A 27,791-nucleotide genomic window follows, 5' to 3' on the forward strand; every position below is an offset into this window, starting at 1 on the left:
AACAAGCCGCTTATAGTATTTTTAGTAGTCGTATTTTAACAGAAATTAAAACCTAACTATACCACTATTTTGGGATATAGTGGCTTTGGAAAACACTGCTACAGTATTTAACACTGTAGTAGTGGTATGAATACCATTATAGAGCTATTTTGCTGTATAATGAAGTTTTCAGGATACGTTTATATAGCTTTGAAAAGCGTTAATAGTCGTTTTCTAATGTCTTTTATATCTCATCGCCGTATACGTCACAATTACTCTTTTATATCACAGAACTGTGGAATAATGGTTTCGGTATCTCTTTTAAAACACAATAGCGTTATAGCTGAGTTTACTATATGTTTTATAAGAAAAAAAACTGTTTAGAAGATCTTTCTATAGTAAAACATTGAAAACAAGTATTGTTTTCTATATAAATAACTTATAAGTTAAACTGGATCATAGTTAAAGTCTCATGCAACCCTAATAGAATCCACAATGGCGGGCTTATGGCAGTGAATGCGTATGATAAGTGACATAGTCGAACTATAAAAGCATATGTTTTACTTCTTGGATCCATAGTAGAAACTATGGTGCCAATAATTTTATTGTATTAAATTATATTTATTTATTTTATTCAAAACAGGTATAAATCGAGGGCGCACTTAAAATACTCCATTAAACTAATATTCTTTTAACGGTAAAATTTCCATCGCATACCTTTTTGCAGTAATGATGGAATTATACGAAATCCAAATTATTTTGACTGACACTAAACTTCACAAGTTCACACGCCACTTTTCATAAAGTTCCTCGTTTAGAACAGTTTTTGTTAAATATTACACACATTAAATTATTTTAGAAATTTCATTCATTCGCATTAAAAGGGACGGCAACTGCTATTACAGAACAAAAAACCTGTATAACGGAATCTCAAATGCTACTATAGCATAAATTGATACTATAATAGCGTTACTGTGTCCTCTATGTCAACAAATTAGCACAATAGTTTAACATTCCCATTAGGTACTTTACTATTAGTAATCAATTTTAGGCAAGCCGGTGGGAATCGGCTTGTATGGAGCCGCTGGTAATACCTATATACTGCACTGCGGACCGCGCGGACGGGTGGACAAAAAGTGATCCTGTAAAGGTAGGTACCGGTTTTCGTTTTGAGTTAACCCGAGGGAAAGGCAGAGTTCTGGAAAATTGGTCAGGTGCATGTTAAGTAACACGTACTAAATAAAAATCATAGCTTATCTATTTACTGGACGGCCTGGCATGATAAGGTTTATCACGCTAGTGTGCTAGGCCCGCTGCAATATAATAGAGTCATAGAGTCCTTAGGCGATCGAGCTTCACTCGAAAACTAAAACAATCGCGTTTTCTGGCACCAAAGTTAGCTAGATCGATTCACCCATTCATCCGAAATCGCCGGTATATATGTACCTATATCTTTATAAAGAACTAGCTTTTGCCCGCGGCTTCGCTCGCGTTAGAAAGAGACAAAAAGTAGCCTATGTCACTCTTCATCCCTTCAACTATCTCCACTTAAAAAATCACGTCAATTTGTCGCTCCGTTTTGCCGTGAAAGAAGGACAAACAAACAGACACACACACTTTCCCATTTATAATATTAGTATGGATATGTCGCAGGGATTTAGTCAAAGACGTTAATATTATAATTTCACTAGTGAAATTATAATTACACTGATTATTGTCAATCGTTTGCATTTCTCACAATTTAACGGGGGGGAGTTTCAGTGACATTATGATTTCACTTTAGACCGATATTGAAAATTGTAAGACGGTGATCAAATTGACAATAGCACTGGTCTTAGTAAAGCCGTGAACCTAGGTTTATTATAATATCATCCAACAATATATCTTATGCGGTCCAGTGACATTACAATATCACTGAAATAAGCCCGTGAAATTATGCGAATCTTTCGTTACCCTGACAAAATCATTAATTAAAATTTCACTAGTGATTATTTTATATAACGTCTTTGACAAATCCCTGGACTGTGACAGGATTTAGTCAAAGACGTTATATTATAATTTTACTAGTGAAATTATAATTACACTGAGATTATCAATCGTTTGCATTTCGGACAATTTAACGGGCTACGTGACATTATGATTTCACTAGAGACCGATACAGTGACAGACAGACGGTGATAAATTGACAATAGCACTGGTTTGAAAAGCCGTAAGAACCTAGGTTTATTATAATATCACTTATGCGGTCCAACATTACAATATCACGTCAAATTTGTCGTGAAATTATGCGTTTTCGTTGAAATAATCAGGACAAACAATTTCACTAGTGAAATTATAATATAACGTCTTTGACTAAATCCCTGCGACAGATATACAAGAATTGCTCGTTTAAAGGTATTAGATTAAGTATAGGTTACTCATTGAAAAGCCGCAAAAATATGTAACACGCTCGAATAAAACCGTGTCAGATAACTTGCGACCATCCTTGAGTAGGTAACATTGTGATAATTTTTAATAAAAATAAAACCGCCGTTTTTGGGGTTCTGGTAAAAGGTACTAGCGAATGTTGGATTATGTAGAAATGTGTAGGTATTTTTTAATCGGTCCAGTAACGACGGAGATATCATGGAACAAACATTAATAAAAATACAGACGAATTTGAGAACCCCCTTCCTTGAGATTTGGGGCGGCGGTTAATTATTGCAGGTGTCTGTACTTAACACTGTAAGTATTGGTTCAAGATGTTTTCATTAACATATGCCAATACCAATTGATAAACCATACGCAAACATATTTATTACCCGATTGGCATAATATCATTCATTCCAAGGTCGAATTAATAGAAACAAAACACCGCGACGCGACCGTCTTGTTCAAACACAAACTGTCTAAGTCAGAGCGCTCGCCTTACATTATGGGGCCGTCCGTTTATAACAGACTACCCGCAGCGGTCAGAGATGCAGCCTCCACTGGTATATTTAAATGTAGACTGCGAATGTGGTTACTAACCTTGTCCTTTGTACAGCATCGAGGAGTTTTTTAACCTACCCTATACATAAATTTATATAAATAATGTGACAATAAGTTATTACCTATTTATTTTTGTAAGGTTACTATTGTACCTGCTTATGATTATTGTAATGTATTTAAATGACCTGTAACTTTGCCGTTATTAATAAAGTTCTGTATCTGTATCTGATATTATGACGATTAGTTGACGAAATGTGTCATCATTCATCAGCCATCATGAGATATCAGCAGATCTGACGAGTTTTTGCTGTTTTAGAATACCCACTACCTACGTTACTCGATAACGAAAGCTTAAGAAAAGACTTTGAAAATTGAGCAGCGCCCCCATATAATATATTTCATCAAAATATATTTCTTCTATTGCCTGCGCAATCTTTTGCGTCCCGAGAAAGCGGCATTTCTAATCAATAGCCATAGAAGTTTTAAATTACACCGGAAATCCGAAACTGATACCACTACTTATGTTCATTCATAAAATGTCTAATGCTCAGGCAAACCAGTTTAAATATATTCTCAAGAACATAAACTGCTAGTACCTATATCGCGGAGACAAAGTTACATTGGTTTATTCACATTATTTAATTGGGCTTGGTTGAGCAGCGAGGGAACACCGGCTAGCCTTTCAGTGTCAAGTAACCCCGCAGCGCGAAAGTACGCGCCTGGACTTTGCGAAAAAAAAAAAACTTTTTTTTTAATTGTTCGTGGTTTGTGTTTGTAAACATGGCGTGCCCTATGAGGTAAGTTTTTTTAAATAATTATGTAGACAAATTTACTTGTGGGCTTTTTACGATTATATTATATATAAATTTAATAACTACTTACTTGAAATAATACTGTCCTCCGTTTTTCCGTCGGACTAACTACCTACTTGGTATAGAAATATTTGCAGCTGGTAGTCTGAATTACAAACGTAAAAAATCGGAATTATAAATAATGTACAAGAATCATAATAAAGTTATAAGTGGGTAATTTTCAACGGTCTCAAATAACACGCATTCCAAGTAAATTAAGTGGAATTCTTTTAATGCCTCCTTGTTTTATTATTTGGTTTTCATCTTAGATCAAATGGAATGAACAATTTTCAAACGTAAATCAGTAATCATTAAGACATCGTACTTAAATTTTAATTTCACAGATTCGGTTAGGTATCATGTTTTCAATGGTTCGAAAAAAAACAGAAAATATTGTTTTTCGAAAACTAGAAATGTAATTTACTATAAATGTGCTTATGCAAATGTGTGCAAATTAGTTTATTTAAAATGTGAATGGCGATGGCGCTAGATGATGTAACCATTGTTTACTGTGACAAAGTTGTATACTACTATGAATATTTGATTCTAAGTCAGTCATTAAGTTATTTATTTCTACGGTCTCAAGGGATCAATTAAAAACTTATTTATAAATTAAAAATATAGGTAATTATTTTCACGGAACGCGCACAACTGGGCGAGCACAACTCGCACTTGTCCGGTTATATTATATGTATATAGAGAAATTTTATATACATATAAAATATCCTCAATAATAAAATAGCCCCACGCGGCGATCTAATTTTGATCTAATTACTGTAATTAGTGTCAGCAAGCTTTAAGCAGACTAAAATACTTTTTGGCTCAACCGACAACCCGCGTCTCAGAAGACAAAACAAAGTAGGTACCGTCCGAGTTCGAATTTTAAATTTGACTGACTCAAAACTAGTGATTGGCAACTTAAAAATGTTACAGTACTAGGTAAGACACTAGGACAATTTTATTGTATCGAACTTTGTATTACCACATAGAAACACAAAACTCCATAGATCGTTAATTTTTATTCGGTGCCGCTGTAGACTTTTTTTTAAGTTTTGCACACTGATTGCTAGGGTAAAACAATTTTTTCCCCTCACTAGCTCGGAAACACGTGTTTTGTCCTTTAATACCAGCGGGTAAAAACGCATTTTATCCACTAGTGGGTAAAGTAATTTGACCTTGAATAAAGTCAAATTAACTGCTTTAAAATTGATAAAAGTAGGTGAATCTAGTAATAATGACTTACCACCTGTGGAACTACTGGAAGCAGTGATAAACGCATTTTTTGCATTGTAGTTTCCTCGCTATAATGAGGGGAAAAGTTTTGTGTTACACTCGGGTGCAAATGTATTTTACTTCTCGTGTGTTAAAAAACTCGCAAGTTCAGGATTCTATTCTCGAACCACTCGCTTCGCTCGTGGTTCAACTATAGAATCCTTTCACTTGCTCGTTTTTCAATTCCACACTCGGCGTTAAAATACAACTTGGCCCCCTTGTATAACAAATAACTATTGTTTTTTATTTATGAAGCCCAATAAACAGCAACCTGAAGGAATTATCAGTTATCAGAAAGCATGATTCTACTTAAAGGGTCGGTTTAGACAAATTAAAAAAATGGGATTAAATATTTTGTATAGAAGACGAAAAAAACTGTCGTATTACGCATTACTAAGTCTACGTTCATTTTTAGGGTTCCGTAGTCAACTAGGAACCCTTATCGTTTCGCCATGTCTCGTCCGTCCGTCCGTCCGCGGATAATCTCAGTAACCGTTAGCACTAGAAAGCTGAAATTTGGTACCAATATGAAAAATAATGTTTTGTTAGGTACCCCTACATATAAAGTGGGGACAGATTTTTTTTCATTTCAACCCCAACGTGTGATATATTGTTGGATAGGTATTTAAAAATGAATAAGGGTTTACTAAAATCGTTTTTTGATAATATTAATATTTTCGGAAATAATCGCTCCTAAAGGAAAAAAAGTGTGTGTCCCCCCTCTAACTTTTGAACCATATGTTTAAAAAATATGAAAAAAAATCACAAAAGTAGAACTTTATAAAGACTTTCCAGGAAAATTATTTTGAACATGATATAGGTTCAGTAGTTTTCGAGAAAAATACGGAAAACTACGGAACCCTACACTGAGCGTGACCCGACACGCTCATGGCCGATTTTATTTAAGTAGATATATATTTTTCTTAAAACATCCGAATTGCATTAGACATGCTAATAAAATTGTCGAGTAGATCATGTTCGCCGCCGCGACTTTGCATGATGAAATATCAGGCAGCATTTCAATTGATGCGCGTATTTTTTGCTGACCGACCGGTTCTTCGTTCTTCAACATTTTTCTGGACCGTTATAAGTGGACGGATGTTTCTTAGACGGCTTCCCATTAATTACCACTGCGATTATTGGTCTGCTTCGCGAGTTCGCTCGTGTGTTAAATGCGTTTTCGTTGTGCTGTGAGCATAAATTATACTGCCTTCGTATTGTTACGGAAACGTACGAACGTCAGCCTTGTTGGAATTCACAAAACTAAATCTGTCTTACTCTTAACAAGTATATTGTTATACTTTCTCTCTCATACATGTAAACTATTGAATAAAAAACAACAGCCCATAGTTCCTAATCTTAAGGACTTCGTTTGTACTTTAGTCGCTTGGTAGCTATTAATAGGAGCACACCTTGCCTTACTATATTGCGATAATATATTTGAACTCTTATAAATCGCCATGTGTCTTTTAATTAATTGCCCTAATTCTAATAGGTTATGGGCCCAGACACATTCAACAGACTTTTGAAAATAGTGTTGTGAGATTCGGACCATTTAAGTGATGTTAAAGTGATTGTGAACAATTTAAACCATTCAACGGAACATTAATCCCTTTGTGGTGAAAAGCTAAGTACGCGGAAGTTACACATTTGAAATTTTGAAGTCGTTCAATCATTTTAAAGGCATTTTTGAAAGACCCGTTAAAAATGGATCAAGACAAGCGGTAGAATGTCTAACCAAGTTGAAGATACAGCTGACTTATGTCGACGAAGAAGTTCGCAAACTGATAACAGTGATAACCCTGGAAATTACGAGTAAGTTTGAATAAACTTGAGTGAGAATACTAAATACTTACTCAAAGATGTACATTGTACATGAACATAACATGAAAATCCACGTTGACTTATTTTACCTGACGCCTGCGATATATCGGAACCAATTTTTATTACGACCATCAAACCGATAACAAAGGAATCTTAAACGCCGACAACGCACTTACAACACGTAGTGCTAAACGATTGATCTGCTACTATGCCTCATAAAAATTATTTAAAAAAAATGTGATTTCATCGCAGTACGAGTTCGATGAGCAATTCTTCAGAGTAATATAGAACATAAATAATTGTTACATACATGAGCAAGAAACATCATTGTGACCAGATAAGACTATCGACTATGGAACCCTCAACGTGCAACATATGCGCACACACGTACTTGGTAACGTATGTGGTAACGGCGAGATGTTAGTGCTACGTGGCTCTCTGTCTACCTTGAGAATGCTGACACCACCTCTATATGATGACAGTCATACCGTCGAATTCAACAATGACATTGGCTTACACATTATCAGAGTGTAAGGTTTGGTACGTATGGTTATATTTGTTATTATTTTAATAACCTAAATTTTAAACAATTGTGAGTTTTAGAAGAAAGGGCATATGTATTAATTTGTTTTAGTTTTATTTGCTTGACTCAGAACACAAATAATTAATTACAAGTAATGCTATGAAATATTATTACGTTTGAGCATTAACAACTGCAACAGCTCATAAAAAAAAACCGTACACATTAAAATAAATGCTACATAAAATGATGGCAAAATTCAAGCATTGTAACAGCTACGAAAGTTTCTTTTGCTAATGCTGTCGCTTGTGTGACTCTTAAGAATAAAAAAAAACATGTTTTTTTTTGTTGAATGGGTACTTTGGAGCGCTCGATACTTGAAAGTATTTTTTTGCAATAGATTTGTTTGAAATTTATCATATTATCAAGAACAGATTGAGATGTTTAAGAATTTATAAATCATAAAGAGTCTATGACTTTACAGTGTGTTTGCAGTATTTTTATTATACATACGTGTCCATATCAAGTATTCGTAAAAAAAAACGAAATGACACTTTGATGTTGATTGTCAATTTACTATTGACTTGTCGTTCTTGATAGAAGTAAATAACTGGAATTTGTGTCTTGTGTGAATATGAAAAGCTCACTGAAACACTGGTTTAATTGTAATACACCTTTGAGGCCACGTACAAATACTACAGGTATTTGATTCAGATTGTAACAAAGATGTGGTTTGTATTTTGCTGTCTCAACAAATAATTATAATGCCAAAGGTGTGAGAAAAGTGATAGTGTAGTTAGTGACAGCACTTTAAAGGACATTCCAATATCACTTTTACAGTGTTTACAAGATATTCTTATATCATGTTGACAATTTAAAAGTGCTTATTGTAAGCCTATTTGAATAAAGAATATTTTGATTGATTGATTATCGGTCATGTTAGACTACGAGCATTCCAGTATTGACTTTCAGAGTTCTTCTGAAAAGACAAAAGTTAGACCATGTGAGCCGGTAAAGAATTCCAATATTGACTTTCAGAGTTCTTCTGAAAAGACAGATGTTAGACCATGTGAGCCTGCGAAGAATTCCAATATTGACTTTCAGATTTTATCTGAAAAGACAGACGTTAGGCCATGTGTGTCTAGTGACTTTCACATTGAGTCTGAAGAAAGTGGAAATTCTATTGACATTCGGTTTTCCGAATAGTCTAAGATTAGGCCACATGAGACTGAAGAAATTGAAAATTCCATTGACATTCGGTTTTCCGAATAGTCGAAGATTAGGCCACATGAGACTGAAGAAATTGGAAATTCCATTGACATTCGGTTTTCCGTATAGTCTAAGATTAGGCCACATGAGACTGAAGAAATTAGAAATTCGATTGACTTGTTTTTCCATACAGTCTAAGATTGGGCCATGTGAGACTTTAAATTGACGTTCGGTTTTCGAACAGTCTAACGAAAGACCACATTAAATAGGCCATGTGAGACTTTAAATTGACGTTCGGTTTTCGAACAGTCTAACGAAAGACCACATTAAATAAGCCATGTGAGACTTTAAATTGACGTTCGGTTTTCGAACAGTCTAACGAAAGACCACATTAAATAGGCCATGTGACACTTTAAATTGACGTTCGGTTTTCGAACAGTCTAACGAAAGACCACATTAAATAAGCCATGTGAGACTTTAAATTGACGTTCGGTTTTCGAACAGTCTAACGAAAGACCACATTAAATAGGCCATGTGAGACTTTAAATTGACGTTCAGTTTTCTGAACAGTCTAACGAAAGACCACATTAATTAGGCCATGTGAGACTTTAAATTGACATTCGGCTTTCCGAATAGTCTAACGAAGGACCAGATTAAGCTATGTGAGACTCTAAATTGACATTCAGATTTCCGAACAGTCTAAAGAGAGACCACATTCGTCTAAAGGTTTGGAGGTTCAACTGCCTTGAGTCTGAAGTATTTGAAAATACGTTTTACGAATAGTCTATGTGGGTGAATTAACTGCCTGCGGCGATACTGACTATCGAATGTGTTACGCAAAGTCTAAGTGGACTACATGAACCTAATAATATTGGGAGTAATCCCTCCCTGATTTAAGCAATATGTTTTAGTCTTAAAGTATTTGTTCTTAGTTTGTAAACTATACATTCCAAATAATTGCATCGTAAAGAAATGACAGATAATGGTAAATTGAATCTTTACAATACCACCACATGATGTAGGTATTAAACCGCTTTCATACAAAAATTGATACAAAGTAAATTTGTTTTGTTCAGACCACAAGATTTTACTTTGGACGTGTAAGAGTAAATATGCAATTTAAAACGAATATAAAAACAAGATAAACAGTAATATTAAATATGTGAAATATTTTTAGTATTACTATTAGTTTATACCAGATTATTCAGAGAACAAATTTAGGTTAAATATTTCATAATTTAACTGTAATAGACAAAGGCAAAAGAATCAGTTACTGCAATTAAAAAGTCAATCAGTAAATTACTTTCAATTATTAATATTATATTTCGTACGGATAAAGTATTTTAGTTTAATTTTTTTTAACTACATAAATCTATCACAAAAAGTTAACTATAGATAACAAATGAATTTTATTTCAAATATGAAAATTACTCAATTACACAGACTAATATAAATTTGCCAGAAGTAACACAAACTTGAGTCGTTTCATGTGCTCTGCCTATCCCTTTATGGGTTACAGGCGTGATTGTATGTAGGTACATACATCCTAATCTTTTCTTTGTATATTTCATGAAAAATACAAATAAATAAAATCTAAAATGAAATATACAAATATCGATTAAGCACTTTCGATTTCAAGTCACAGTCTTTGCACTAGGATTATTTTGGAATGTGAAATAAATAATGCAAAGAGTTTCAAATTGAAAAACAAAGGAGGATAAGGAAATCTTAAGTGAGCTGAACAGTGAACACTCTGTAGGGGTTACAAATTTCTGTCAAGTGGTTTTCGTTAATTGTCAAATAGCAAAGCGGCATTGATAAAGCTAAACTTTTAAGTTTTGATAAAAGACATGAAAAATGTATAAAAAAGTGAACTTCATGCATTTCAGTACAATCCTACTGAAACTACTGAAAGAATTGTTGATTATGAAAGTAACATACAATTTGTGGTTTTTGTATATTAAATAAAAAAGCGTAAGCTGAAACTACATATTATTATTGATAAATATTAATGAAAATTATATTACGATTGATTTACTGTGAAATTATAAATGTTTCGTTTAGATGCAAGAAACAACTGTAATGTATTTTCAATTGTTCATGATGTTTAATTTTGTATAAATGCTATATGAAATATTGCAATATGAATACGTACACACTTGTAGGTATTTAAAATGTCAGTGTTAATATTAAGACTTAAAAGTTATAAGTGTATGTGTGATTATACTTAAATTTAACTAATTGTGTCTACTTATAATTAACTTGAATCGATCTGATCAATCGATTCTGGTATGTTGAACTACATATGCATATGTGTTGAATAAAATTGTTAAATATGGTACCATATAGATAGGAAATGTCAAATAAATTGGATTGTATTTTAGAAATAAGTTCATGACATGGCTGGTAAGGTTTTACTGGGTTTCCCTTACCTTTGAACAAATGTTGGCCATAATGTTTCCCAGAAAAAGGCGGTGATGCTGTTATTGTTTTGTATGATTTTAATCAAAGATTTATTTTTGAGGGGGCGTGTTGGAATTCACAAAACTAAATCTGTCTTACTCTTAACAAGTATATTGTTATACTTTCTCTCTCATACATGTAAACTATTGAATAAAAAACCGGCCAAGTGCGAGTCGGACTCGCCCACCGAGGGTTCCGTACCTACAAAACTTTTACGTTACTCACATAATTCTAAAGACTGGGCTAGGCTAAAAGTATAGGTTCTCTAATGAGCATAATTGTGTTTAGCGCCACCTCTCGACGAATTCGCGAACTAATTAGCACAGCTTCACAGCTTGCGTGAGGTCTTTTATAATGTTAACCAAATTCAACATTTTTTATTTTATTTTAAAGTAGGTGTTTTATGTAAAATTTCGTAGCTATAAATTTTAACACCCTTATTCATACACTAAAGTATCCAGCCGATAAAGTTCGTTTGTCCCTTTCTATCACACCAATACGTCGGAAAGGGACAAACGAAATTTATCGGCTTGATAACTTTAGTGTACGTTTATGAATAACGGGGTAAGTAAGTATGGTAAACATCAGAAAGGGTGAGTAAAACAATCTGAAAGGTTCTAAGTTTTACTTAAAGGTTTTTTTAATCTAATCCAAATTTGGTTATGGTAGCTGAAAAAGTATACAGAATTGTATAACGCAAGTTTCTAGCGGGAAATTACTAAATAATTATTATTTAAATTTTAACTTCTGATTAGCAGAAACGTCTGCGCTGGAGTATCGATTCAGAGGCCGTGAGTTCAAGTCTCACCCAAGGCAGACATTTTCCACTTTTAAATTTAAAAATATTATTTAGTAAATACATTATCTATTGTTGTATTTTGCTTTGGACCTTGTAGTACCTATAGGTACTCTTGTATATGCGAACTAAAGCCAAGCGATAAAAGGTAGCTGAATAATGTCAGATTGTACGACAACGAGAGACGTGAGCCGACTGCGCGAATGAGTCGCGCTTTCTTACGTCAGAAATTGCTTGACAAATATATCGGGTGCACCTGCCCGGTAATTAATGGACAACCTTTTAACCACCAAGAGGGCACTTTACAGAAAATCGACATTAAGGTTTAGTAAAAGTCGCCTGGTTTTCGAGATTTTCACACTTTCTAAGATTTTCACACTTTTTAAAATTTTAGGTAGTAGGTATTAAAATTTTAAAAATTGTGAAAATCTCGAAAACCAGGCGACTTTTACTAAACCTTAAAGTCGATTTTCTGGACCAATATAAGGTGCCACTCAGGCAAATAAGGGGTTAAAAGAAAACGAAACTATGGCATTGCAGTGACAGGTTGCCAGCCTTTCGCCTACACCACAATTTAATCCATATCCCATAGATTTTCTGGACCAGTATAAGGTGCCCTCTTGGTGGTTAAAAGGTTGTCCATTAATTACCGGGCACCCTGTATAATATCAAATCGTACGAGAGCAGCGAACGTGTGCAGGCAGCGAAGGGAGCCGACCGCGCGAATGAAGAGTTCGCGCGGCGAATCCCGCGTGACATCGTCCATCGACACCCCTCCTCCCTCCCGCCCCGCCCGCAGCGGCGCGTGGTGTCTCCGCCCGCCTATGCTTGTATCGTCCTTCAATTTCTTTACATATCGAAACTTATTACTGAAGAAGAAGGTTCAAAATTGAATGAATACAGGTGTATAGATATTTATGTAGCTGACCGTACGATAAAAAGTATAATTCATACACTTAATTGTAAAAATGTAATGTATACGGATTAATTAATTTAATATAGATAGATAGGTAATTATTGATATATGGTAAAACGAAGGAAATTGTTTACACCTCCTCAAATAAGTATCTAATGATAATTTTTAATTTACCATGTTACTTCACATACCTAGGTACTTATTTTCAAAACCCTAAAAATGTCTATTGAGTTTCTGCCACAGACCACCATGTGGTTTCTGCATATTCTGCGCTGTGCATAGAATTTGCAGAGACATTGCAGAGAGCGCACGCAGACACCGGCGCGGCGCCAGTGGACGCGTCTGTGTGCGTGAGCTAGGTATGCATACAACTACAACTACTGTAGGCACCACCCCCCTCAGTAGATCGATGCGATAACATCAATTTAAAAACTTCCTGAGCCTCGTGGCGCCCACCATAGAAAATTTTTGCTAGGGAATTTTGATTCTTATTGTACTTGAGATTGAATTCAATTTCAGTTATTCGAAAAATTTTATAAACAAAAGAAATTATATTTTATTTGTTTATGAGAGTTAAAATTCCATTGAAACCATTATGTACTTTAGAAAGTACATTCGGCGCCACGAGGCTAGATACAATGTCACCTACAAATTCGACACTCAAGTGTCCGATCGCTTAGTTGCAAATGTGTGCGTCTAGTTGACAAACGAAAACTTCGGAATGTAGTAAAAATTATTTTCATTTTTTTACAAAAACAACGTTATTTCTTAGTAATTAAAGTTCAATTTCAAATGCAAGTAATTGGCGGTTATGACATTAATAAATGTGATCATCGCGCAAGCCATAAAATTTTATTACCGCAGGTGGCAAGTGTGCATATTTTTAAACAAATCTACGTACCTTATTGCAACCAACATAAGTTTAATTCAGTTCGCGCTGCTGCGCGGTAGTTTAGAACGATGCGATAGTCCATCGATAATCAGATAATCACCTAAAAACGCGACGAACGCCGTCCACTGCCGCGATCTAGATAATGAATATGACACTGAATTGTGCAAACTATTGGACATAAACCGTGGACGTGGCCTTGAGCGTTCGGATGAATCGGATGGTGTCCTACCGCTATCTGAGGCGCTGAATGTTTTAAGACTGTGCACACTTAGTGCGTTTTCACATTATCCGATCCGATATCGGATGTCGGACCGATATCCCATACATTACAGGCGCCATCTTGGATTTTTTCTATAGAAATCCTTCCGACATCATGTGAAAACGGACTGACGCCGTGTCTTGCGTGGGCGACGGTCGCGCGACCGTCGCCTTCACGTCTCATCGCATCGTCTACTTCCATATCGATAAGGTTTGATTTCGTATGCGTCGCATCGCCGTCGCGCGACCATCGCGCGACCGTCGCCCACGCAAGCCATCGGCTTATCAGTCGCGGTCGTCAGCCGCGTCCGTCAGACGCGTTCCATAATTTGTTTCAAGCTTTATACACAAGTTTTCCTTTCAATAGCAATAGCTAACGTAACGCTTGGCTTGAGTAATAAAAACTGTATAGTTAAATTAATGAAATATGTATAAGTAGGATATTGAAATCTTCTTTCTTCGTTGAGCCATCACAGCTAACTTTAACTTACAAACGGTCTTAAGCACCTGCACTTCTGAAGGCGCTTAAGTCATTTTTGCTAATAAAAAAAAACCACAACGTTCTATGAACATTAGTCAAGTGCGAGTCGGTTTTCGACTTTTCCATACAAAGAACTCATGAGCGCCTGAACGACTATGATGGCAAAGTTAACGTTTCGCACTTTCAAGACTTTACGTATATATCTCGGAAACGATAAGAGATAGGGCAAAATGGACTTCAGATTTGTGCTTTCGGTGGCACAAATTCTATGTTTTCGTCAACAGACACCTTTTTTTGGACCGATTTGAATAAAATTTTGCTCAGTCAATTTATAAACAGTCTTAAGCGCCTCCTTTTTAGTAGGAACTTAAGTCATTTTGTACAAATGAAAAAAAATTTGAACAAGTTCTAAAAGGAAAAAGACAGAAATGAATTTCTTTATACCTGTCCAACTCGCTTACACAATTTTAAGACGTTTAGTAACTACTTGCAGCGGCAGTGAGTGAAATTCGTAATCTGAGTTTTTTTCTCTTAAGTCCGACTTACGCTTGACTGTAGATTTCTAATAGGTTTTCCTGTAATCTACAGGGAGAGGGCTATCTCGTGTATTTTTTTGAAAATTTTACGCTAAGTAGTTTCGGAGATAAGGGGGGAATGGTCATTTTTTGCTTATTTTCTTAAATTACTTCTAAATTACCAAAACAAAAAATATAAAAAAAATATATTTCAGATGCTGATAAAATGCTTTTTCATTTGATATGTAACACAATATAGTTTTGATAACTTTGATTTTTAATTTTCAATTTTACCCCCAAAAGTGACCCCTGTGATTAAATTTCATTTAATTAAATTACATGTCCGTCTTTGGGCCATAGGTTTACATACGTGTGCCAAATTTCAAGTAAATCGGATTATACTTGTAGATGGCGTTGTGTCACTTTCGACATATATGTAGGGCTCCAAAGTGACACTTATCGTCTATAGAGATGGGTAGGGGTGAGTAAATACTGAGTATTTACCCGTAATTTACTCAAAGCCCCGAGTAAATACTCGTATTTACTCATTTGGGTGAGTAGAAACTGTTACCTAAAAATAATTTAAAAACTGAGATTTAAGTAATTAGTCGTGTTTATTTTAACTGTGTGGACATGTTTAAATGTGGAATGTGGAAATATTTATATTATTAGAAGCTTATGGGAGTCTTAGTTTGTCGAAAAAGAGGTAATCATTGTGAGAAAAAAATAGTGATAATGTTTAGTTAGCAGTTTTGTTTTAAAAAAGCAGGTATTTACAGTAAAAGTATGAGACTTAAATTAAATTGATGTTCTAGATAACGGCATGACGTTCGGAAGTGATTGTTAATGTGGCACTTACGACCTTTTATTAAGGGTTTTCTAAAGAAAACTCAAAAATGGCTCAGCTGATGACGTTTAAAGTACAAGTTTTGTATTTTGTATTATATGGACAATAATTTGACGGTTTCTGGATATTTTTCGAACAACGAATTCGAAAGTTATAAAGGTATAAACATTATTTCGGCCTTAATTATCGTTTTATTCCAAAACTGTTCATATTATTAAAAAACTTTTTTAGAAACATTCAATTAATTTTTAAAGACCTATCAGATGATGTATAACACACTGGTAATTTCTGAATTTTATTTTTGTGAAAAATAGTTACATGTATGGAGAGCACGTTATTAAAATAAAATTCATATAAATTTGATTACTTAACTTAGTAGCCGATAACAAAATACACCAATATTTCTAATTTGTATTTCCATTTCAGCACGCTAAATAGTTTATACCCACCAATTTGAGTAAAAACGAGTAAATACGGGTATTTTGAGTAAATACTGAGTATTTACTCGATATCGTCTACAAGTGATCGATGGCAACAAAGCATTTTTAGTGGCTCCATCTATGCTATCGCTCAATTAATTCAATTTGTTTTTTTACAGATCAGTGATCGACGAATCAGCGGGGCAAGATGGAGCGTGCCTCGGCAACGAAGCCGGGATGCTGTACGGCGAATACCTCATGCTGGACAAGCTGCTCAATTCCCAGAGGATGGTCAGCGCTGAGGGCTCGAAGACTGTTCATGATGAGCACTTGTTCATTGTTACCCACCAAGGTAGGTTTTAAATGAGCATTCTGCTGTCGTGCTAACATGAGTTTCGACCTCACGCGAGACTTTTTCCATCTGGTGCGTTTTCAAGTGAGGACTCAAGTACAAAAGCGCAAAAGAGCATTATAACCAGATCAAGTAGACCGCATCATATAACAGACCAACTAAGTAGACTACACCCAAATCGCAAAAAATCTTGATTAGCTGTGCAAAAGTTACATTCCGGGATTTCCGGGTGTCATGTTTTCTATATTATAACCAAAATTGTCGTCGTGATTCGAAGTTTTTCAATAACAGTCTGCAATGCACACTGAAATGAAAACACTGAATTGGATCGCTCCAGAAACTTGTACACTGTAAGATCTGTAGTTGTTGCTGCATCATTTTAGCACATTTAATCTAATAGTCCTTTAAATATACCTGACTGGATAATAAGACTGTCTGGGTGTCTTTCCTGTCTGTGTGTCGGATACGTTAACTAACTAATATGGCTCTGCAATCCGAAGAGAATCTTGGCCTCCAAAACGAGAGCACACCACATATCCCGATCCTGCGCAGCTTCCTGCCATTCATCGGCTTGCTTTAAAGGAGATACATTTTAATCCGGACAACCTTCTCATCCTAATCTTTTCTTTGTAGCCTACGAGCTCTGGTTCAAGCAGATCATTTTCGAGGTGGACTCGGTGCGAGCCCTGCTGGACGTGCAAGGCCTGGACGAAGGTCACACCATGGAAATATTGAAGCGGCTCAACCGAGTTGTCCTTATTCTTAAGGTAACGTATCTGTAAAATAGCATTGGCTCGTCTTGGTGGGGCACTACTATGCCTCCAGACAATTATTATATATTCATTTAGACGTCCGTTTTTAAGTTTATTGAAATTGGTGCATTGCCGTTAAAATAGGGTTTTATGTAAGTGTATTTTTTTGACGAGAAGTTTTTATTTCTATACATTTCACGTGTACCTGTACCTTCTTCACTGACCCTGACGCGTTTCTTAAAATGTCGACACAGGTTGTAGGTACTTAGATTTCGAATAATAACGATACCTACTTCACGAAAAAAAAAACAAATTTAAGACGCATTTTACGTCAATGTCACAATGACTTCCATTTCATAACCCCTTATTTAATTTATTTATTTGGCTCACAAAACAAGTTACAGACATTAATAGAAAAATACATTACAATTTTACTAAAGTACTGAGCTGGCCTATAACTCTAAACATGTGTGCACAGATAGTATTTAATTTAAGTAAACAATATGCGCTAGGGAGGTGAGATGTCTTCTTTTATACTAGGTACTTACATCATAGTTAGATAAGAACTTAGATAAGAACTCATTCATTAGATGCGTACCGCCATCAAGAGACTTGAACTCATAACATATGTATATTACGTCTTAATTATGATACGTATTTAATCTAATTACGAGTATAGTCTGAAATATATATTTTTCAAAGGAAATAAATGAAGCGAATAATTCACTTTTTTCCTATTGTCCTGCGCTTACATATAAATTTTTAGCACTTTTGTTCATTGAAAATTTGGCTTCACAATAAACCTAAAATTTTTCACATCTGCGAATTTCAATACTAATTAACATTTTCGCAAGAAAATAACCTAAATATAACAAATAATTAGATACCCTCCGGAAACTGTCCCAACAACCGACCTTGTATACTGTCCAATCATGCAATGTTTATTTGAAACCTCAATATCGGCTTTCAAGATACCGTTTCTGAGTTCTGACCCCTCGACATCCGACCCAGTGCGACGTCACATCACTATCGAACCACGAACAACGCGCTATTTTTTGTAAACTGCACGTGCAACTTTTTAAATTTTGGAAAAAGGTCGTAAGATGAAACTAATATCTATATACGGATTTTGGAAAAAAGAACTTCTTGTTCTTGGTGTGTGATGATTATTTCTTCTAATTGGTCAAGATACATCATATTACATTTCCTCTGAACCATCTAATACTAGTATAACAAAATGTTAAGAATCGCCATTAGCACTGGTTTTATGAGTGTTATGGCTTTTACGTATACATATATCTGGATATGTAAATCATAAAATTTAAATATTCTAAGCTATATTCTGTCAAACAAGTTTGTCAGTAAATAAGAACAAAGAAAACTATAGGTATCCTTTTCTCTAGCACCCTTTGTTCTTATTTACTGACAGACTTGTTTGACAGAGTATAATCTACTGGCATACAAAGCGGTGCTCCTATTTTACGCTAATGAACTAATATCCCATTCAATAGTACGCTACGCTACACATTATTATAATAATGATATACTTTCTAATCAAATACAAACATATTTTAACCGGTTGACACCAGATGGTGATCCAGTTTGTTTTGATTTATTTAATTACTATCGCATCGTACAACTTATCGATATGATGATGTTTATAAGAAATATAACGTCACTACTTTTTAAAAAACTTGTATCTTCGTCTGTCAATGAAAAGTAAAATTGTAGTAAGTATGTATGGAATGCATATAGACTTACTGCGTTTTAACTTTGAGGAACAGCGTGAGATACGAGATTTTTTTAAAGTAGTGACGATATATGATACAGCGGGTAGATAGGTGTGTGGTACTAGTGGTTCTGTAAGCTCAAAAGCAGTAAACTCCGAGCAAGCAGAGCTTAATACTCACAATAAAATGTGTAAGTAGGTCCACTAAAAAACAGTCTATCGACAAAAACAATCAAATCTTTTCTCGAGATTCGGGAAATTTTATTACTTTTTAACTTGCCATGACATATTTTTAACTATATAATTTTAGACCTAGTTAAGACTTAGTTTAGAAATGAAAACTACATGTTCTCTGTAGCCATATTGTATTTGTATGCCATGTGGCGAAGCATAGTGATACTTTTCTATACATTTAAGACCTACTGTTGCACCTATGTTTGACAAATAAATAATTTGTAATTTGTAATTTGGAATTGCGATCGGCGGTGAATTAATTGCGACCTGCATAGTAGAGGCACACCTCGGACACTGGCGATCAAATAAATGAAAGAGGCGCGTTCCTAGCACACAGTCTAAGCTCGTGTAGGTGAACGCGTACTATTCTTGTATGAGTGAAATATGACAGGTCGACTGTACGCGTTTTTGACAGACGGTAACTGTGAGGTAACCGAGAGGGGGTGGGCAGCGCCTTCAACGGGGAGCGGGCCCATATACGATAGTACTCTTTATTATACTGTGGTAGAGAGTTATCTATCTGGGCATCGAAAGCATCTTTGCCCATGCCGAAACGAGGACGGCCAATAAAACGCCACCTAATAATTAGACGTGTATTTTAATCAATTACTTAATAAGCTATATTATATTTATCTCACATTTTGAAATTTTATGCTATTCAATTTCTGCACTAAGTAAAAGATAAAATATCACCCATTCGTCTTATCGTTCATCGCTCCCGAAGCTAGGGTCTGACCTAACGGTTCCCGAGTTATCTGCGTAATCTGTTTACAATCCTAAATTTGCAAGCATTACATTAAGGATAAGAAAGTATACTATTAGTGAAATTATTTATTAAATTGCCTGCTGCCATCATACATTTGTTTGATATATTGGAGCAAATATAAGCATATAAGTACATGTTAAAATCAACAGGCGGGTCCCCAGTCCACTCAGAGCAATCCACTTAATTCCGTTGCACAGAAAATGGCCATTGTAGACTTGCTTCGGACGAGGGAATAGTCACGCTACCTCGGCCGTAAGTGCACATGTAGGTAATACATTGATCATTTGCCGTATAGTGGAATTAACCGCGACGTTACTCGTTCTTCGTTACCCGGCAAATGAAGATGATCCAAGCATGTATTTTTCAGTCAAAAGTAGTATTCACAAAGACCCTTGACTATTTCCTAATTACAGTGAAAACTTTACCACATTTTCTGGTTTCCAGCTCCTGGTGGACCAGGTGATGATCCTGGAGACCATGACGCCGCTGGACTTCATGGACTTCAGGCACTACTTGCGGCCAGCTTCAGGATTTCAGAGTCTGCAGTTCCGGCTATTGGAGAACAAGGTACTACAATAATAAATCTACTTAGATAAGTGCTCCGTTGGCTCTGCGATCTAAAATGAAACTTGGCTTTGGCTTGAACAAGTCAGACCCACTTTTTCGGTCCTGCCGGCCTATCATGCTTCCAATTTTATCACTTATCAACGTGGATAAAACACCTGTCACTCTCACACTAACATTTACTTGCCAGAACGTAACGGATGCAAATGGTAAAATTGCGAGCATAATCGTCCTGCTGCGTTACTTCTGCGTTGACTCGCGGCACAGCCACAGTGTAATAAAAAAAAATACTGCGACAACGCATAGGAACTAAAGGTCCACCTTGGAAAATAATCAGGAGAACTGGTGTAGATACCTATTCTATTCGTTTTTACCAAAGCGACTGTCATCTTACTTTTCAACTCTGAGGGTAAACGTGGATTTGTTCGGAATTCCATTTCCTGACCATAATAAGTAATAACTTAACCTTCACCGAAAACCAACTGCCATTGTAGTAAAATTCTTTTCCCCTCACTAGCTGGCATACACGTGTTTTGTCTAAAATCCGTGGAGTCGCCATATGAAAAATTTTCAAAATCAAAATTGTCAAAAGTCCAACAGTATGATGTCACACCTTAAATATAAATATTTACACACATTTTTTGCGTGTCACATCGTCACTGAGTTCATTTTAATCGAACGTAGTTGATTTTATCTTAATAGTAGGTAATTTTAACGGTATTATTATATAAAGGATTATGATAAAATTTACTAATAAATAACATTATTAGTTAATATTAACTACGTTCGATTAAAATTAACTAGGTAACGTTGTGAAAGTATGTATAAATACTTATATTTAATATGACATCATACTGTTGGACTTTGACTTCGAAAATTTTTCATATATGTCGACTCCACGGATTTTAGAACCACGGTATGCCATAAAAAGTCCTAAGCCTAGTAATAACCTAACCTTCACCGAAAACCAACTGCCATTGTAGTAAAATTCTTAAAGCCTAAAGCTCCGAAAATCTTATTAATACAGCTATGTTCAGACATTTTTGTTCGGGTAGCTATAAAGATGTAACTGAACGCGCGAATATTGAATATGATACCTATTAAGTACCAGAGAGGATCGAGTATTATAGAGAGTTACTGTCAAAGTAAAATGTGTAATCACAGTACACAGACTGCCATCTCTCGACACAAGCTTAAAACTTTTGAACCTCAGTTTTGACAATTTGGCTCATATTCTTAGCTTGATGTGTATTAAAATGTCAAATATTAATATTAGCGCCATCTAGCCGAGCGTTCCCCAAAAGTTTAACGCCATCTAAGTAGGTCACCGTACCTTTTTCTCTATGGCTTTGAGGTACGTTTTTTTCTTAGACTTTATCCTTCTATACGGAGTTACATATGTCTTTGCTATTACCTAAATCTGGCGATCATCAAGTGCGTTTTCACATTATCCGATCCGATATCTAATGCCGGAAGGATTTCAAAGGCAAAAATCAAAGATGGCGGCTTTAATGTATGGGATATCGGTCCTATATCCGATATCGGATCGGATAACTGGAAAACGCACTAAGGGTTTATCTTATTACATTGTACACAATACACATATATACATGTTACATTGTATATATGTCATATGTTGGATTTCTGTAAGTCTGTAAGTGGTATATATGTATAATTAACTTAAAATAAAAAAAAACTGCCCCTTAATATATCAATGTCCTTGCATAACAATTTATCTCTAAAGAATATAATATAAGTACCTTATTTATAATACCCACAAAGATGTTACTCGTACTGACGTATTAAATTATGATAATGTTATTATTCTATTATTCATTTGCAAATATCTTTTGTGATATGCCTTCAGCAGATACTCCATTGCAAGCGTACTTGCGAAGATAATTTATTCTGTTATTACCAAATCATTGGTTGTGCAACGAATATTTATTGTTTTATTTAAAATAATTTTCCTACTCCCGAACTATTATTTGTCATTTACAGGGTCGTGCATAGATCCTTAAACCCCTACATAAAAGTCTATTCCCCAAAGCCAGCGTCCGCCGGCTTGCCGCGCATACGCGTAGTAACGATAAAATTGAAAACGCTTTGTTTGGCTCTGTAACCATGGCAACGCATTGTTATAACGATACTGCGCGTGTTCGCGGGATGGCTTTGGGCAACTGACAGCGCAAACCTTTGCGTCAAAATACAGGAATCATTGTGAATTTCACGAAAGTTATTCCAGAAAACTATTAAAAACTAAACTGGTCGTAGAAAAAGTATTATATGCAACGGTGTTTAACTGAGTCAAAAAATACTCGTTGCCTTTAGACTCACAAGCTGTGTTTGCCAGACTATATCGAAATATATTTATTTAATTTCAGCTAGGGCTGAAGCAAGCACTACGAGTTAAGTACAACCAAAACTACCAGTCCGTCTTTGGAGACAACCCTGAAGCCATGGATCAACTACACAAGTAAACTTAATGATTATTTTTGAAGTTCAAAATCATCATCGTCATCCTGTCTCGGCTGGTTTCGGTCTCGGCGGCTGGGTTAGTGCGACGGTCGTGAGCTCACGTGACTGAGGAGGCTTAGAATAGGAACTTGCTCGCTGAGGATTGTTTTTAAACGAACTTGGAAATCCGTTTCTGAAGCCAGCAAATGTGTCGCTTAACTTCAAACTTGGGTAAATCCATTCTGCTATAAGGTTGATTATCTTTCAGATCATATTACATTTTTTATATATTTAACCTTAAAGCAGAATGGATTTAGGTCAAGTTTGAAGTTAAGCGACGCAAATAGCCTTCTAGGCGAGGATTATATGTGTTTTTGTCAAAACACTGCAAGATATAACAATGATAGACATATTTTACTACTTTATTATTAAGCAACAATCTTATACGAGTATGATTATTTTCACAATAAAAATTAGGTACCTACTTGGCGCCAGTGCGACGTCAAGTATAAATCGGTGCGACGTCAGTTTTGCTATTGCTACCCGACAAGGTAACAAAAATAAAATTTTCACCATACCAACTAATAAAGGCAGTCTTTGCTATTCGAAAACGAATAGCAAAATTGCATTTTATCCACAAGAGCGCAAAGTAATTTCATACAAATTTTAACTTGATGTCTTAAGCGGGCCGGTAGATTTTACCTATAAATGATGATTTTGAATCATAGATATTGAAAAAATTGACGGATTTGATTTACTTTCATGTTTTATATTCATTATTTTGTTCGTGTTGGTGTGGTGAAAAATTTTGTGTTTCACTCGGTGGCAAATTTTGTTTAACCTTCGTGCCTTGAACCCTCGCAACGCTCAAGATTCCACTTTTTGGCACGATATTGGCACGTGCGGTTAAACAACAACTTTGCCCCCTAGTAAAACAAATAACTATTGAGCACATTTGTTTCCTGACTTGGGAGTACATGCTGCATACTCCTTAAGTTTCCTTATATTTCATTTTCCTCCACAAAACTACTCCTTCCCTAATACAGCGGTTGCAGTGGCGACATCCACCTTAACCTTTCAAGTGTCCTCAGTGATTCCTCACCACCATAATGAAGTTAGGGAACGTACCCAAACTACGTGACACGTTTAGGGGGCGGAGGGGGGTCGTCAAAATACTGCGCTTGGTCACAGATGGGGGGGGGTCTAATCTCTTGTTACGTAACCTGTGGAATATTAGCCCAGCCGTGGCCAGCAGTAGCGTGGGACGCATATATAGGCACGATGATGATGAAGGTTATGGGATGAAAATTATTGTTTATAGGCCGAAAAAAATTACAAACGCGTCATTAAAATCAAATATTAAATTTGATATAGACACGAATATTTATTAACAACTTTCTGCAACAATTGATTTAAAACTTCATTTATAAAACGCCACAAATATGGTCATCTAGTTTGGGTATGTTCCCTTATATCCATAAACAAAGCTCAGTCGGTAGTGACCCTGTCTGCTAAGCCGCGGTCCTGGGTTCGAACCCCGGTAAGGGCATTTATTTGTGTGATGAGCACAGATATTTGTTCCTGAGTTATGGATGTTTTCTATGTATGTATGTATTTATCTATTTAAGTATGTATATCGTCGCTTAGCACCCATAGTACAAGCTTTGCTTAGTTTGTGGCTAAGTTGATCTGTGTAAGGTGTCCCCAATATTTATTTATTTATTTATTGTAATCTGTATTAAAATTGCTCCGTAAACCCCTTACAGGTCAGAAGAAGAGCCAGCACTGCTGGCGTTGATCGAGCGCTGGCTGGAGCGCACGCCCGGCCTCGACGCCCACGGGTTCAACTTCTGGGGCAAGTTCCAGGCCACAGTCGACAACATGATTAAAGAGGACATCGCTGCTGCTATGGTGAGTATACTAAGTAATCGTGACTGGTTCAGGTCTGAAGAAACATTGGGTACATGTCAGGCCCCGTAGCCGACGCGAAACGCCGTATAAATGTAGTCTCGCTCTGTCACGCCAATACGCAAAGAGCGATAGAGATGGATAGCTACGAAAGAGATCTTTCGTGAGCGTTTCAAGAGCGTTTGCGCATTGTGCAACACACATTGGTCACGAAATCAAATCAAAAATCAAAATCCACAGTTGACAACACGATTATTTGATAAAAGAAGCCATCGCTGCTGCTATGGTGGGTATTGGTCATGTCCTGCAACTTTTGGGCCGAGTTCCAAACCACAGTCGACAATATGATTTAAGAGGACGTCGCTGCTGGTATGGTGGCTATTGGTCATGTGCCTATTAAAACTGCCTCAAAAAATTTACCATTACCTATGACTTATAAATAAAATTGTATTTTTCAGGAAGAGCCTAACGAGGTGGTACGTCGGCACCGCCTGATGGACGCGGAGAACCGTCGCGAGATCTACCGCTCCATCTTTGATCCGTCCGTGCACGATGCTCTGCGATCCCGTGGGGAGAGACGGTCAGTAATAATAGATTGTTACCCAAAGAAAGAAACCCATCCAATGACGTATTTTGGCCAGGATATATGCACTTGTAAACACTACTGGTATTTTCGAAAATTCCTACTTTCTCACACTTTCAGCTGGCCATAGAATCCATACTACGAGTAATATTATAAATGGGAAAGTATGTGTGTCGATTTGTTTGTCCGTCTTTCATGTCAAAACGGAGCGACGAATTGACGTGATTTTTGAAGTGGAGATATTTGAAGGGATGGAGAGTGACATAGGCTACTTTTTGTCTCTTTCTAACGCGAGCGAAGTCGCGGGCAAAAGCTAGTACTTAATAAATCTCATTCAAGTCGTTGGGGACCAATAAGCCAAGCATCACATGCCGCATGCTGCTTCACATGTATCTCCAGTAGGCCTAGCACATGATGGCCGCGGGAGTATGTCGCCGCGAGATAGACTACCCGTCCTTATGTCATTAATACAGTTAGAGGAAGACGTGTCATCTATCTCGCGGCGACATACTCTCGCGGCCATCATGTGCTAGGCCTACTGCAATCCTGACTAGCGTCGACTCCACAGCTTAGTACCAGGTAATCTAAATAACGCGTGCGTTATTGATTCGTATTCACGTACGTAGGTATCAAAGGTTCAGTTTGAGTAGTTTGACAAATCTGCTCCTTGTTTTCTTGAGGGCTCTGAAAAATAGCTGAAGGCTAGGAAGATGATGATAACCTAATTATCCCATTTTAACTCAATATTGTTTATTATTTCAGCCTGTCCCACAAAGCGCTCCAAGGCGCCATCATGATCACTTTCTACCGCGACGAGCCCCGCTTCTCGCAGCCGCATCAGCTGCTGACACTTCTGATGGACATGGACAGTCTTATCACCAAGTGGCGATGTAAGTGGTGATAGAATTCTACGTAATAGTGTCAAGTATCTTATAATAAGTACAATTAGAATTATAGTTTTTAACAAATCAGTGGTGATAGTAGTATTCAATACTTCTCTTCGGTACACCTGAATTACGGCAGGCAATTATGGTCGCGCGATAAATGATAAAACAGCAGACCGTCCCTATCGCACTATTTGTAAGTGCGATAGGGACGGCCCGATGTTTTATCATTTGTCGCGCGGCCATGATTGCCCTACTGATTTCCCTCTATGCTCTTCAATATGAAGAAAAACTAAAGAAGACTGCAAAAACTCAGCAGAGAATATATGGTTTTTGCCTTAAGACGGTCTTCCCAGAGTTAATTTTATCTATTTGCCGTCTGCACTTCTGGTTTTATCCTTGCCAGTCTTCCTTAGTCTTAAGATCTTTTCATTCCATATACCATATAAAAATATACCTTCCATTGCAGACAATCACGTAATAATGGTGCAGCGTATGATAGGGTCGCAGCAGCTCGGCACAGGCGGCTCTTCAGGCTACCAGTACCTTCGCTCCACTCTTAGGTAAATTTGCACTCTTATTAGATAGATTTATAGCCATTTGTGTTGAGTTCTTGCTTATCCCAATGGTGTTTTACCCTATCTTAGCGGAGATTTTTTAAACATCCTTGTTCATATTTGCAGCGACCGCTACAAAGTGTTCCTGGACCTGTTCAACCTGTCCACATTCTTGCTGCCTCGCTCTCTCATCCCGCCCCTGGATGAAAGCATGAAGCGCAGTCTTAACCTGGCCTGGGGTGATACCAACGGAAACGGAAACGATCAGAACGGCCTTGAAGAATCCTTGAAAACTTTATAGGGGTAACCCTAGTTTAGTAGGCTAATAAGTTTTAGATATGTACCTCTGTGTACGTAGCCGAATGGTACAAACGCTCACGTAACGCTCGTGGATATCTATCTCTATCGCTCTGGCGTATTGGCACGACGAGCCAGACCACCTTTCGCGGCGTTTCATTTTCGTTTCGCGTTGCAGAAATGCCATTCGGCTACGGCACCAGTTTTTGAATTGCAATAGAAGTTGCCCAAGGTATGAATCTAACATTCAAGAGTGTACTCGTAGTGATAGAATCAACCTCAGCATCGTGTTAAAATCTTATTAAAGTAATAGTGCAATATTTAAATTACATGATATTAAAATAATTGCAATAATTTAACAAAAAATATATGGTAATTATATTTTTATTCTGCATTCAATCCTGATGCATTTACTTATAATACATAATTTTCCAGTGTTACTTTAATTTTACGTTTTAAAATTAATTTAATCTTAATTTTGTTATTTTACTGTATT

General features: G+C 36.3%; 1 protein-coding gene across 1 annotated transcript; it reads left to right on the forward strand.

The window, feature by feature from the left end:
- The first annotated feature begins 3,619 nt into the window (after positions 1-3,619).
- LOC125235939 (tryptophan 2,3-dioxygenase) lies at positions 3,620-27,743 on the forward strand. Its single transcript, XM_048142583.1, has 10 exons — positions 3,620-3,746; positions 16,392-16,564; positions 17,198-17,331; positions 20,490-20,612; positions 22,994-23,085; positions 24,833-24,977; positions 25,433-25,554; positions 26,320-26,447; positions 26,911-27,004; positions 27,125-27,743. The coding sequence occupies exons 1-10, from the start codon at positions 3,730-3,732 to the stop codon at positions 27,297-27,299; spliced, it is 1,203 nt and encodes a 400-aa protein (XP_047998540.1). The 5' UTR covers positions 3,620-3,729; the 3' UTR covers positions 27,300-27,743.
- The last annotated feature ends 48 nt before the right edge of the window (positions 27,744-27,791 follow it).

The sequence above is a fragment of the Leguminivora glycinivorella genome, chromosome 18, assembly GCF_023078275.1.
Source record: "Leguminivora glycinivorella isolate SPB_JAAS2020 chromosome 18, LegGlyc_1.1, whole genome shotgun sequence".
Lineage (NCBI taxonomy): Eukaryota > Metazoa > Arthropoda > Insecta > Lepidoptera > Tortricidae > Leguminivora > Leguminivora glycinivorella.

Coding starts and splice junctions, on each gene's coding strand:
- LOC125235939 (XM_048142583.1), top strand. Junction 16,565..17,197: donor GTTCATTGTTACCCACCAAG/GTAGGTTTTAAA, acceptor TTTTCTTTGTAG/CCTACGAGCTCTGGTTCAAG. Junction 20,613..22,993: donor TCCGGCTATTGGAGAACAAG/GTACTACAATAA, acceptor ATTTAATTTCAG/CTAGGGCTGAAGCAAGCACT.